At 43.6% G+C, this 15,102-nt stretch overlaps 1 protein-coding gene and 1 long non-coding RNA gene across 10 annotated transcripts in view; both read right to left on the bottom strand.

Annotated features, from left to right (window-relative positions):
* The window catches only part of LOC118381460 (tyrosine-protein kinase RYK), a 257,241-nt gene that overhangs the window by 174,229 nt on the left and 67,910 nt on the right, over window positions 1–15,102 (bottom strand). For 3 of the 5 annotated variants that reach the window (XM_052467217.1, XM_052467221.1, XM_052467227.1), the window contains exon 8: window positions 14,558–14,641. The exons of the other annotated variants lie outside the window; for them this stretch is intronic. In XM_052467217.1, the coding sequence (XP_052323177.1) occupies window positions 14,558–14,641 (84 nt within the window). The remainder of the gene's footprint in view (window positions 1–14,557; window positions 14,642–15,102) is intronic. 5 annotated transcript variants of the gene reach the window in all.
* On the bottom strand, window positions 159–2,987 carry LOC127908606 (uncharacterized). 5 transcript variants are annotated; one of them, XR_008067700.1, is made up of 4 exons: window positions 2,927–2,987; window positions 2,605–2,668; window positions 1,861–2,052; window positions 159–1,676 (listed from the first exon to the last, which is right to left on the bottom strand). It is a non-coding gene; the product is annotated as an uncharacterized LOC127908606 (long non-coding RNA). The 5 variants fall into 5 exon arrangements; XR_008067703.1 differs by having other exon boundaries at window positions 159–1,478; XR_008067702.1 differs by having other exon boundaries at window positions 1,861–1,988.

Genomic DNA, 15,102 nt, shown 5'->3' with positions numbered 1-15,102 from the left:
ACCTGTTCTCAAGATGCTGAAATAAATAAAATCATATTTCTCCACTCCTGTTCGCGAGTCAAGAGTTTTATTTTTGTGTGGAAAAGAAAATGCTGGAGTAATTGTGCAGGAGTTAATATTAAAAGCTAGGTTAAAGACCTACAGGCAAGTGTCCAGATTCCATTTGCCATTCATCCCATCTGAACAGTAAGCTACAGTTCCCTTGAGATAACACAGGCCTATTTGAAGTCACTGTCTTGTGACTCACGGCCGGCACCCCCGACACGGCCGGCACCCCCGACACGGCCGGCACCGCTATCATCCTCTTTTACCACTTAACCGAAACTTTCCTGTTCTGGTCCTCCCTTCTCTTTATTTTCAACTTTCCATTTCACAGCTTGTCTATTATTTAACTCAGCTTTGACATCATTGTCAATTGTCAAAAGCGTAAGTGACAACAAAACCTCAAATTGATACATTAATGGATTATTTTTTATCAAATCTAGTTTTATTTATGACAAGCACCGAATACAACCGGTGTAGACCTTACAGTGAAATGATCACCTACAAGCCCTTTACCAACAATGCAGTTAAGAAAAATAAGTGTTAAGTATTGTATTCTTTCTTCAACCCACCACCCACACAATATTTCATGACCTTAAAACCCCCAAAACTGTCCCGCGGATATAACCATCACTATCACACACCCTTTAAAACCTCTGCTCCTTTCAGACCCCTCTGTTAAAGGATATAACCATCACTATCACACACCCTTTAAACCCTCTATGCTCCTTTCAGACCCCTCTGTCAAAGGATATAACCATCACTATCACACACCCTTTAAAACCTCTATGCTCCTTTCAGACCCCTCTTTCAAAGGATATAACCATCACTATCACACACCCTTTAAAACCTCTATGCTCCTTTCAGACCCCTCTGTCAAAGGATATAACCATCACTATCACACACCCTTTAAAACCTCTATGCTCCTTTCAGACCCCTCTTTCAAAGGATATAACCATCACTATCACACACCCTTTAAAACCTCCGCTCCTTTCAGACCCCTCTGTCAAAGGATATAACCATCACTATCACACACCCTTTAAAACCTCCGCTCCTTTCAGACCCCTCTGTCAAAGGATATAACCATCACTATCACACACCCTTTAAAACCTCTGCTCCTTTCAGACCCCTCTGTCAAAGGATATAACCATCACTATCACACACCCTTTAAAACCTCTATGCTCCTTTCAGACCCCTCTGTCAAAGGATATAACCATCACTATCACACACCCTTTAAAACCTCTGCTCCTTTCAGACCCCTCTGTCAAAGGATATAACCATCACTATCACACACCCTTTAAAACCTCTATGCTCCTTTCAGACCCCTCTGTCAAAGGATATAACCATCACTATCACACACCCTTTAAACCCTCTATGCTCCTTTCAGACCCCTCTGTCAAAGGATATAACCATCACTATCACACACCCTTTAAAACCTCTATGCTCCTTTCAGACCCCTCTTTCAAAGGATATAACCATCACTATCACACACCCTTTAAAACCTCTATGCTCCTTTCAGACCCCTCTGTCAAAGGATATAACCATCACTATCACACACCCTTTAAACCCTCTATGCTCCTTTCAGACCCCTCTGTCAAAGGATATAACCATCACTATCACACACCCTTTAAAACCTCTCCGCTCCTTTCAGACCCCTCTGTCAAAGGATATAACCATCACTATCACACACCCTTTAAAACCCTCTAAAGGATATAACCATCACTATCACACCCTTTAAAACCTCCGCTCCTTTCAGACCCCTCTGTCAAAGGATATAACCATCACTATCACACACCCTTTTAAAACACCCTTTAAAACCTCCGCTCCTTTCAGACCCCTCTGTCAAAGGATATAACCATCACTATCACACACCCTTTAAAACCTCCGCTCCTTTCAGACCCCTCTGTCAAAGGATATAACCATCACTATCACACACCCTTTAAAACCTCCGCTCCTTTCAGACCCCTCTGTCAAAGGATATAACCATCACTATCACACACCCTTTAAAACCTCTGCTCCTTTCAGACCCCTCTGTCAAAGGATATAACCATCACTATCACACACCCTTTAAAACCTCTATGCTCCTTTCAGACCCCTCTGTCAAAGGATATAACCATCACTATCACACACCCTTTAAAACCTCTATGCTCCTTTCAGACCCCTCTGTCAAAGGATATAACCATCACTATCACACACCCTTTAAAACCATCACTATCACACACCCTTTAAAACCTCTATGCTCCTTTCAGACCCCTCTGTCAAAGGATATAACCATCACTATCACACACCCTTTAAAACCTCTATGCTCCTTTCAGACCCCTCTGTCAAAGGATATAACCATCACTATCACACACCCTTTAAAACCTCTATGCTCCTTTCAGACCCCTCTGTCAAAGGATATAACCATCACTATCACACACCCTTTAAACCCTCTATGCTCCTTTCAGACCCCTCTGTCAAAGGATATAACCATCACTATCACACACCCTTTAAAACCTCTCCGCTCCTTTCAGACCCCGCTGTCAAAGGATATAACCATCACTATCACACACCCTTTAAAACCTCCGCTCCTTTCAGGCCCCTCTGTCAAAGGATATAACCATCACTATCACACACCCTTTAAAACCTCTGCTCCTTTCAGGCCCCTCTGTCAAAGGATATAACCATCACTATCACACACCCTTTAAAACCTCCGCTCCTTTCAGACCCCTCTGTCAAAGGATATAACCATCACTATCACACACCCTTTAAAACCTCCGCTCCTTTCAGACCCCTCTGTCAAAGGATATAACCATCACTATCACACACCCTTTAAAACCTCTATGCTCCTTTCAGACCCCTCTGTCAAAGGATATAACCATCACTATCACACACCCTTTAAAACCTCTCCGCTCCTTTCAGACCCCTCTTTCAAAGTCACTGAGATCTCTTCTTCTAGCCAAAACAATGGGCTGCTGGGGATTTTAATACATGACCCTAAGCATGATGGGATGTTTACGGCTTAATTAACTTCGGAACCACACCTGTGTGGAAGCACATGCTTTCAATATAGTTTGTATCCCCGATTTTACTCAAGTGTTTCCTTTATTTTGGCAGTTAACCAATAAGGCTCATCATTTTTTTTTAAATAATGAAAGAAGACAAAAATACCTGTAAATATCCCAGGTTGCACCTTTAAAACATCAGTATGAAATTGGGTTGAGATACTCCAGTCCAGGACAAGCTAAACTAAGCCAAGCCCGAGGGATTCGTGAAAAAAACTCAACGTGTCACGCACGCTAGCGCGTATCCCTCCCATCCTGTATGTCAATCTAAACATGTTAAGCCCACTTCATATGGAAAAGTGAAACATGCTTAATGAACCTCAAATCACATGATGCCTGCAGGCGACAGTGAGATCAGGATTGGTATGTGCCTTCATCACATCAAAGATTATTTGTTGCACAAACAGATGAGTTAAAACAGCTGAAGAGACATGCTTGTGTTTCCAGCTCCAGCAGTGCAATGAAATGTTTAACAGCACAACACTATCTAAACGGCACAATACTATCTAACAGCACAATACTATCTAAGAAAGTCGTGAAGAGGACACGACAACGCCTTTCCCCCCCTCAGGAGACTGAAGAGATAAACAGCTGCACCGTCGAGAGCCTCCTGACTGGTTGCATCACCGCCTGATATGCGACTGTTCGGCATCTGATCGTAAGGCACTAAAGAGGCTAATACGTACAGCCCAGTACATCACTGGGACCAAGCTTCCTGCCATCCAGGACCTTTGTACCAGGCGGTGTCAGAGGAAGGCCCAAAGAATTGTCAAAGACTCCAGTCACCCTAGTCATAGACTGTCCTCTCTGATACCGCAAGGCATGCCGTACCGGAGCTCCGAGTCCAGAACCAAAAGGATCCTTAACAGCTTCTAACCCCAAGCCATAAAACTGCTGAACAGCTAATCAAATGGCCACCCCGACTATTTACATTGACCCCCCGCTTTTAAACTGCTGCTACTCTCCGTTTACCCATGCATAGTCACTTTACCCCTGTCCAACAAGTACCCATTGAATCAGTACAGGTACCACTTGAATATAGCCTCATTATTGTTATTTTGGGTTGTTATTTGTTTTACTTTAGTTTATTTAGTAAATATATTCTTAACTATATTTTCTTTAAAACTGCATTGTTGGTTAAAGGGCTTGTAAGTAAGCATTTCACTGTTGTATTTGGAGCATGTGACAAATAAAAAAAAATATATTTTTTTAAACGGCACAATACCGTCTAACGGGACAATACCGTCTAACAAGACAATACCGTCTAACGGGACAATACCGTCTAACAAGACAATACCGTCTAACGGGACAATACCGTCTAACGGGACAATACCGTCTAACAAGACAATACTATAACGGGACAATACCGTCTAACAAGACAATACTATAACGGGACAATACCGTCTAACAAGACAATACTATAACGGGACAATACCGTCTAACAAGACAATACTATAACGGGACAATACCGTCTAACAAGACAATACTATAACGGGACAATACTGTCTAACAAGACAATACTATAACGGGACAATACTATAACGGGACAATACTGTCTAGCAAGACAATACTGTCTAGCAAGACAATACTGTAGCAAGACAATACTATAACAGGACAATACTATAACAGGACAATACTATAACAGGACAATACTATAGCAGGACAATACTATAGCAGGACAATACTATAGCAGGACAATACTATAACAGGACAATACTATAACAGGACAATACTATAACAAGGCAATAATGTCTAACAGGACAATACTGTCTAACAGGACAATACTGTCTAACAGGACAATAATGTCTAACAGGACAATACTATAACAGGACAATAATGTCTAACAGGACAATACTATAACAGGACAATACTGTCTAACAGGACAATAATGTCTAACAGGACAATAATGTCTAACAGGACAATAATGTCTAACAGGACAATACTGTCTAACAGGACAATACTGTCTAACAGGACAATACTGTCTAACAGGACAATACTGTCTAACAGGACAATACTGTCTAACAGGACAATACTGTCTAACAGGACAATAATGTCTAACAGGACAATACTGTCTAACAGGACAATAATGTCTAACAGGACAATACTATAACAGGACAATACTATAACAGGACAATACTATAACAGGACAATACTGTCTAACAGGACAATACTGTCTAACAGGACAATAATGTCTAACAGGACAATACTGTCTAACAGGACAATACTGTCTAACAGGACAATACTGTCTAAAAGGACAATACTGTCTAACAGGACAATACTGTCTAACAGGACAATACTGTCTAAAAGGACAATAATGTCTAACAGGACAATACTGTCTAACAGGACAATACTGTCTAACAGGACAATACTGTCTAACAGGACAATACTGTCTAACAGGACAATACTGTCTAACAGGACAATACTGTCTAACAGGACAATAATGTCTAACAGGACAATACTATAACAGGACAATACTATAACAGGACAATACTATAACAGGACAATACTATAACAGGACAATACTATAACAGGACAATACTATAACAGGACAATACTATAACAGGACAATACTGTCTAACAGGACAATACTGTCTAACAGGACAATAATGTCTAACAGGACAATACTGTCTAAAAGGACAATACTGTCTAACAGGACAATACTGTCTAAAAGGACAATAATGTCTAACAGGACAATACTGTCTAACAGGACAATACTGTCTAACAGGACAATACTGTCTAACAGGACAATAATGTCTAACAGGACAATAATGTCTAACAGGACAATACTGTCTAACAGGACAATAATGTCTAACAGGACAATACTGTCTAACAGGACAATACTGTCTAAAAGGACAATAATGTCTAACAGGACAATACTGTCTAACAGGACAATACTGTCTAACAGGACAATACTGTCTAACAGGACAATACTGTCTAACAGGACAATACTGTCTAACAGGACAATACTGTCTAACAGGACAATACTGTCTAACAGGACAATACTGTCTAACAGGACAATACTGTCTAACAGGACAATACTGTCTAACAGGACAATAATGTCTAACAGGACAATACTGTCTAACAGGACAATAATGTCTAACAGGACAATACTATCTAAGAAAGTCGTGAAGAGGACACGACAACGCCTTTCCCCCCCTCAGGAGACTGAAGAGATAAACAGCTGCACCGTCGAGAGCCTCCTGACTGGTTGCATCACCGCCTGATATGCGACTGTTCGGCATCTGATCGTAAGGCACTAAAGAGGCTAATACGTACAGCCCAGTACATCACTGGGACCAAGCTTCCTGCCATCCAGGACCTTTGTACCAGGCGGTGTCAGAGGAAGGCCCAAAGAATTGTCAAAGACTCCAGTCACCCTAGTCATAGACTGTCCTCTCTGATACCGCAAGGCATGCCGTACCGGAGCTCCGAGTCCAGAACCAAAAGGATCCTTAACAGCTTCTAACCCCAAGCCATAAAACTGCTGAACAGCTAATCAAATGGCCACCCCGACTATTTACATTGACACCCCCCCCCTCCGCTTTTAAACTGCTGCTACTCTCCGTTTACCCATGCATAGTCACTTTACCCCTGTCCAACATGTACCCATTGACTCAGTACAGGTACCACTTGAATATAGCCTCATTATTGTTCTTTTGGTGTGTTATTTGTTTTACTTTAGTTTATTTAGTAAATATATTCTTAACTATATTTTCTTTAAAACTGCATTGTTGGTTAAAGGGCTTGTAAGTGAGCATTTCACTGTTGTATTTGGAGCATGTGACAAATAAAAATCTTTTTTTTTTTTTTTTTAAACAGGACAACACCGTCTAACAGGACAATACTATCTAACGGGACAATACTATCTAACGGGACAATACTATCTAACGGGACAATACCATAACAGGACAATACTATCTAACAGGACAATACTATCTAACGGGACAATACTATCTAACAGGACAATACTATCTAACGGGACAATACCATAACAGGACAATACTATCTAACAGGACAATACTATCTAACAGGACAATACTATCTAACAGGACAATACTATCTAACAGGACAATACTATCTAACAGGACAATACTATCTAACAGGACAATACTATCTAACGGGACAATACCATAACAGGACAATACTATCTAACGGGACAATACTATCTAACGGGACAATACCATAACAGGACAATACTATCTAACAGGACAATACTATCTAACGGGACAATACCATAACAGGACAATACTATCTAACAGGACAATACTATCTAACGGGACAATACTATCTAACAGGACAATACTATCTAACGGGACAATACCATAACAGGACAATACTATCTAACAGGACAATACTATCTAACAGGACAATACTATCTAACAGGACAATACTATCTAACGGGACAATACCATAACGGGACAATACCGTCTAACAGGACAATACTATCTAACGGGACAATACCGTCTAACAGGACAATACTATCTAACAGGACAATACTATCTAACGGGACAATACCATAACAGGACAATACTATCTAACAGGACAATACTATCTAACGGGACAATACTATCTAACGGGACAATACTATCTAACAGGACAATACTATCTAACGGGACAATACTATCTAACAGGACAATACCGTCTAACAGGACAATACTATCTAACAGGACAATACTATCTAACGGGACAATACCATAACAGGACAATACTATCTAACAGGACAATACTATCTAACAGGACAATACTATCTAACGGGACAATACCGTCTAACGGGACAATACTATCTAACAGGACAATACTATCTAACGGGACAATACCATAACAGGACAATACTATCTAACAGGACAATACTATCTAACGGGACAATACCATAACAGGACAATACTATCTAACAGGACAATACTATCTAACAGGACAATACTATCTAACGGGACAATACCATAACAGGACAATACTATCTAACAGGACAATACTATCTAACGGGACAATACCATAACAGGACAATACTATCTAACGGGACAATACTATCTAACGGGACAATACCATAACAGGACAATACTATCTAACGGGACAATACCGTCTAACGGGACAATACCGTAACAGGACAATACTATCTAACAGGACAATACTATCTAACGGGACAATACCATAACAGGACAATACTATCTAACGGGACAATACTATCTAACAAGACAATACCATAACAGGACAATACTATCTAACGGGACAATACCGTCTAACGGGACAATACCGTAACAGGACAATACCGTCTAACAGGACAATACTATCTAACGGGACAATACCGTCTAACAGGACAATACCATAACAGGACAATACTATCTAACAGGACAATACTATCTAACAAGACAATACTATCTAACGGGACAATACCATAACAGGACAATACTATCTAACGGGACAATACCGTCTAACGGGACAATACCGTAACAGGACAATACCGTCTAACAGGACAATACTATCTAACGGGACAATACCATAACAGGACAATACTATCTAACGGGACAATACTATCTAACGGGACAATACCATAACAGGACAATACCGTCTAACGGGACAATACCATAACAGGACAATACCGTCTAACGGGACAATACCATAACAGGACAATACCGTCTAACGGGACAATACCGTAACAGGACAATACCGTCTAACAGGACAATACTATCTAACGGGACAATACCGTCTAACAGGACAATACCATAACAGGACAATACTATCTAACAGGACAATACTATCTAACAGGACAATACTATCTAACGGGACAATACCATAACAGGACAATACTATCTAACAGGACAATACTATCTAACGGGACAATACCATAACAGGACAATACTATCTAACAGGACAATACTATCTAACGGGACAATACTATCTAACGGGACAATACCATAACAGGACAATACCGTCTAACGGGACAATACCATAACAGGACAATACCGTCTAACAGGACAATACTATCTAACAGGACAATACTATCTAACGGGACAATACTATCTAACGGGACAATACCGTCTAACAGGACAATACTATCTAACAGGACAATACTATCTAACGGGACAATACCATAACAGGACAATACCGTCTAACGGGACAATACCATAACAGGACAATACCGTCTAACGGGACAATACCATAACAGGACAATACCGTCTAACAGGACAATACCGTCTAACAGGACAATACCATAACAGGACAATACCATAACAGGACAATACCGTCTAACAAGACAATACCGTCTAACAAGACAATACCGTCTAACAAGACAATACAATACCGTCAATAACGTAATGTAACTACAACGTAATGTAACTACAACGTAATGTAACTACAACGTAATGTAACTACAACGTAATGTAACTACAACGTAATGTCACTACAACGTATAATGTCACTACAACATGTAATGTCACTACAACATGTAATGAACTATAAAATGTAATGAACTATAAAATGTAATGAACTATAAAATGTAATGAACTATAAAATGTAATGAACTATAAAATGTAATGAACTATAAAATGTAATGAACTATAAAATGTAATGAACTATAAAATGTAATGAACTATAAAATGTAATGAACTATAAAATGTAATGAACTATAAAATGTAATGAACTATAAAATGTAATGAACTATAAAATGTAATGAACTATAAAATGTAATGAACTATAAAATGTAATGAACTATAAAATGTAATGAACTATAAAATGTAATGAACTATAAAATGTAATGAACTATAAAATGTAATGAACTATAAAATGTAATGAACTATAAAATGTAATGAACTATAAAATGTAATGAACTATAAAATGTAATGAACTATAAAATGTTAGGTTTTATAGTACACCATCATTTCCATCTTGACATATTTTCTGAGATAAATCTGTTACAGGGAGCAGACATTTGCCTTGTATTTCCAGTCTTCAGACCAGAGAGATGTCACAGCTGTTTGCTGCCACCTAGTGGGTAAACTGAGAACAGCACCAAACTACGTTAAACATCAACCACCCGTGCGTGTCTGATCAGTAGATCTGTGACGATTCATTGTCATGAAAATAACCACAGATTTCATGATTGTCATTTTCATTGAAACATGTTTTGAGCTTGTATTGCATCTTTGGCTACGGCCTAAAGAATACTACACAGCCCTGGTAACAAACCGTTGGCTCTACGGCCTAAAGAATACAACACAGCTCTGGTGACAACCGTTGGCTCTACGGCCTAAAGAATACAACACAGCTCTGGTATCAACCGTTGGCTCTACGGCCTAACGAATACAACACAGCTCTGGTATCAACCGTTGGCTCTACGGCCTACCGAATACAACACAGCCCTGGTAACAAACCGTTGGCTCTACGGCCTAACCAATACAACACAGCTCTGGTGACAACCGTTGGCTCTACGGCCTAACCAATACAACACAGCTCTGGTAACAAACCGTTGGCTCTACGGCCTAAAGAATACAACACAGTTCTGGTGACAACCGTTGGCTCTACGGCCTAACCAATACAACACAGCTCTGGTGACAACCGTTGGCTCTACGGCCTACCGAATACAACACTGCCCTGGTAACAAACCGTTGGCTCTACGGCCTAAAGAATACAACACTGCCCTGGTAACATACCGTTGGCTCTATGGCCTAACCAATACAACACAGCCCTGGCTAACAAACCGTTGGCTCTACGGCCTAACGAATACAACACTGCCCTGGTAACATACCGTTGGCTCTACGGCCTAAAGAATACAACACAGCTCTGGTGACAACAGTTGGCTCTACGGCCTACCGAATACAACACTGCCCTGGTAACAAACCGTTGGCTCTACGGCCTAAAGAATACAACACTGCCCTGGTAACATACCGTTGGCTCTATGGCCTAACCAATACAACACAGCCCTGGCTCCAACCGTTGGCTCTATGGCCTAACCAATACAACACAGCCCTGGCTCCAACCGTTGGCTCTACGGCCTAACCAATACAACACAGCTCTGGTGACAACCGTTGGCTCTACGGCCTAACCAATACAACACATCCCTGGCTCCAACCGTTGGCTCTACGGCCTAACAAATACAACACAGCCCTGGCTCCAACCGTTGGCTCTACGGCCTAACCAATACAACACAGCTCTGGTGACAACCGTTGGCTCTACGGCCTAACCAATACAACACAGCCCTGGCTCCAACCGTTGGCTCTATGGCCTAACCAATACAACACAGCCCTGGCTCCAACCGTTGGCTCTACGGCCTAACCAATACAACACAGCTCTGGTGACAACCGTTGGCTCTACGGCCTAACCAATACAACACAGCTCTGGTAACAACCGTTGGCTCTACGGCCTAACAAATACAACACAGCTCTGGTATCAACAAACTCAAAAACAAAATGGTTTATGTAAACATTTGAAACTGATATTAGGTCAACTATATATGCACTTAAAAAAAAAAAAGTTACATACCCTCTTCAAATAAATGTAATATGACGATTATGACAAAGTAGACATTTATTTGACGGTCATTGTCCTTAACTGTCCGTTACCAGATTATAGGATAATGGTGCCACAGTAGATCTCACTGTGAGGAAAGGCACTGCAACTTGGCCAATGAGAGTACTGATTCAATGAAATTCATTTTACTGGAAGGAGTATTGTTGCACTTTAAGAGGACTGAAGCCAACTCCTGCAATATGGAGGGATTAGCTAAACACTATAGATGATTAAAACAAACAGGGATAATAAACATGAGGATGAATGAATCCGTCAGTAGAAGTTATGAATAGGGCCTCTGTGTTTCGGTGAACAATAAAAATGTCACATGACAGATTTGATCCTGTATTTTTAAGCCTTCTCCAGAAAATTACACCAAAAAATACAAGTAATTGTGTTTGAGGATGGTGCTGGACCATCTGTCATAAAACAACATTTAAAAAAAGGGGAGAGTTTGATGAAAAAGCTTTAAATAAAACGGAAAGTCCAGGTCATGTGACATGACTGTGCAAAACACAGGGAGCCTAGTGCAGTAGGGATGAGCCCACGGTAAGACTGGACTAGTGCAGTAGGGATGGGCCCACGGTAAGACTGGACTAGTGCAGTGGGGATGGGCCCACGGTAAGACTGGACTAGTGCAGTGGGGATGGGCCCACGGTAAGACTGGGTGCAGTGGGATGAGCCCACGGTAAGACTGGACTAGTGCAGTGGGGATGGGCCCACGGTAAGACTGGACTAGTGCAGTAGGGATGGCCTAGTGCAGTGGGGATGGGCCAGGTAAGACTGGACTAGTGCAGTAGGGATGGGCCCACGGTAAGACTGGACTAGTGCAGTGGGGATGGGCCCACGGTAAGACTGGACTAGTGCAGTAGGGATGGGCCCACGGTAAGACTGGACTAGTGCAGTGGGGATGGGCCCACGGTAAGACTGGACTAGTGCAGACTGGACTGGGGATGGGCCCACGGTTAGACTGGACTAGTGCAGTAATGGGCCCACTGGACTAGTGCAGTAGGGATGGGCCCACGGTAAGACTGGACTAGTGCAGTAGGGATGGGCCCACGGTAAGACTGGACTAGTGCAGTGGGGATGGGCCCACGGTAAGACTGGACTAGTGCAGTGGGGATGGGCCCACGGTAAGACTGGACTAGTGCAGTAGGGATGGGCCCACGGTAAGACTGGACTAGTGCAGTGGGATGGGCCCACGGTAAGACTGGACTAGTGCAGTGGGGATGGGCCCACGGTAAGACTGGACTAGTGCAGTAGGGATGGGCCCACTGTAAGACTGGACTAGTGCAGTAGGGATGGGCCCACGGTAAGACTGGACTAGTGCAGTAGGGATGGGCCCACGGTAAGACTGGACTAGTGCAGTAGGGATGGGCCCACGGTAAGACTGGACTAGTGCAGTGGGGATGGGCCCACGGTAAGACTGGACTAGTGCAGTAGGGATGGGCCACGGTAAGACTGGACTAGTGCAGTAGTAGGGATGGGCCCACGGTAAGACTGGACTAGTGCAGTGGGATGACTGGACTAGTAAGACTGGACTAGGGGATGGGCCCCACGGTAAGACTGGACTAGTGCAGTAGGGATGGGCCCACGGTAAGACTGGACTAGTGCAGTAGGGATGGGCCCACGGTAAGACTGGACTAGTGCAGTAGGGATGGGCCCACGGTAAGACTGGACTAGTGCAGTAGGGATGGGCCCACGGTAAGACCAGACCCACAAGACTGGACTTACTTCTGGTTTCCCATGAGACTGGACTAGGGGCTTCCCACGGTGAGACTGGAAGTGCAGTGCAGATGGGCCCACGGTAAGACTGGACTAGTGCAGTGGGGATGGCCCACGGTAAGACTGGACTAGTGCAGTGGGGATGGGCCCATAAGACTGGACTAGGACAGGGGGAAGGGACGGTAAGACTGACAGGGCCCACGGTAGGTGAGTATGGGCCTAGGCAGTGGGGATGGGTAAATGACAGGTGTGGGATGGGCCCATTAAGACTGGACAGTCAAATGCAGGTTAGACTGGACACAGCCACCTGCAGTAGGGATGGGCCCACGGTAAGACTGGACTTGCATAGGGATGTGCTTTGAGACTGGACTAGTGCAGTAGGGATGGCCCACGGTAAGACTGGACTACCCAGTAGGGACCCACTCCAGACTGGACTAGTGCAGTAGGGATGGGCACAAGACTGATGCAGTAGGGATGGCCCACCAAGACTGGACTAGTGCAGTAACCCATCTGGACAAGTAGGAATGAGCCTACGGTAAGACTGGACTAGTGCAGTAGGGATAAGACTGGACCATAGTGCCCACGGTAAGACTGGACTAGTGCAGTAGAAACTGGACTAGTGCAGTAGGGATGGACTAGTGCACTGGGGCCCCACAAGGGTGCGTTCTAGTGCCCTCCCCTGCACTCCCTGTTCACCCACTGACTGTGCAGTGGGATGGGCCACGGTACGCTAGTGCAGTAGGGATGGGCCAACTCAACTGGACTAGTGCAGTAGGGGATGGGCCCACTGGACAGTGATAGGCTTGACTTGCAGTACAATGGGCCCACGGTAAGACTGGACTAGTGCAGGGGGATGGGCCCAGGTAAGACTGGCTAGTGCAGTGTGGTGTCCAGGAAAATACTGGACTAGTGCAGTGGGGATGGCCCACTAAACTGGACTAGGCAGATGATTGATGGGCCCACTTCAAGACTGGACAGTGCAGTAGGGAGGGAACACCCCGGTATGGACTAGTGCAGTAGGGATGGGCCCACGGTAAGACTGGACTAGTGCAGTGGGGATGGGCCCACGGTAAGACTGGACTAGTGCAGTAGGGATGGGCCCACGGTAAGACTGGACTAGTGCAGTAGGGATGGGCCCACGGTAAGACTGGACTAGTGCAGTAGGGATGGGCCCACGGTAAGACTGGACTAGTGCAGTAGGGATGGGCCCACGGTAAGACCAGACTACATGTGACTGAACTTACTTCTGGTTTCATGGACGGGGGCTTCAGGGTTTGGGAAGGTGGCTGCAGCAAGCTGGAGAACGGGTGCAGTGCCAGGGTGATGGTCTGATGATGAAAGGACAGGGGGGGGAAGAGAGTGACAGAGGTGATTAAGGGTTGGGTAAATGACAGGTGTGGGATGTTACCATTAAACACATCAAAGCAGGTTAGAGGACACAGCCACCTGCAGTAGGAGGAGGAATAATGCTTCATGAAGTGCTTTGAGAGACTAGTCAAGGACCATATCACCTCCACCCTACCTGACACCCTAGACCCACTCCAATTTGCTTACTGACCCAATAGGTCCACAAACGATGCAATCGCAACCAGACTGCCCTAACCCATCTGGACAAGAGGAATACCTATGTGAGAATGCTGTTCATCGACTACAGCTCAGCATTTAACACCATAGTACCCTCCAAACTCGTCATTAAGGTGGTGAGGGTCCTCAACACTGGGGCCCCACAAGGGTGCGTTCTGAGCCCTCCCCTGCACTCCCTGTTCACCCACGACTGCGTGGCCACGCA

This window comes from Oncorhynchus keta, chromosome 1 (genome assembly GCF_023373465.1).
Source record: "Oncorhynchus keta strain PuntledgeMale-10-30-2019 chromosome 1, Oket_V2, whole genome shotgun sequence".
In the NCBI taxonomy this organism is placed as follows: domain Eukaryota; kingdom Metazoa; phylum Chordata; class Actinopteri; order Salmoniformes; family Salmonidae; genus Oncorhynchus; species Oncorhynchus keta.
Note: the sequence above shows the minus strand (reverse complement) of the source record. Positions and strands in the feature narration are given on the sequence as shown.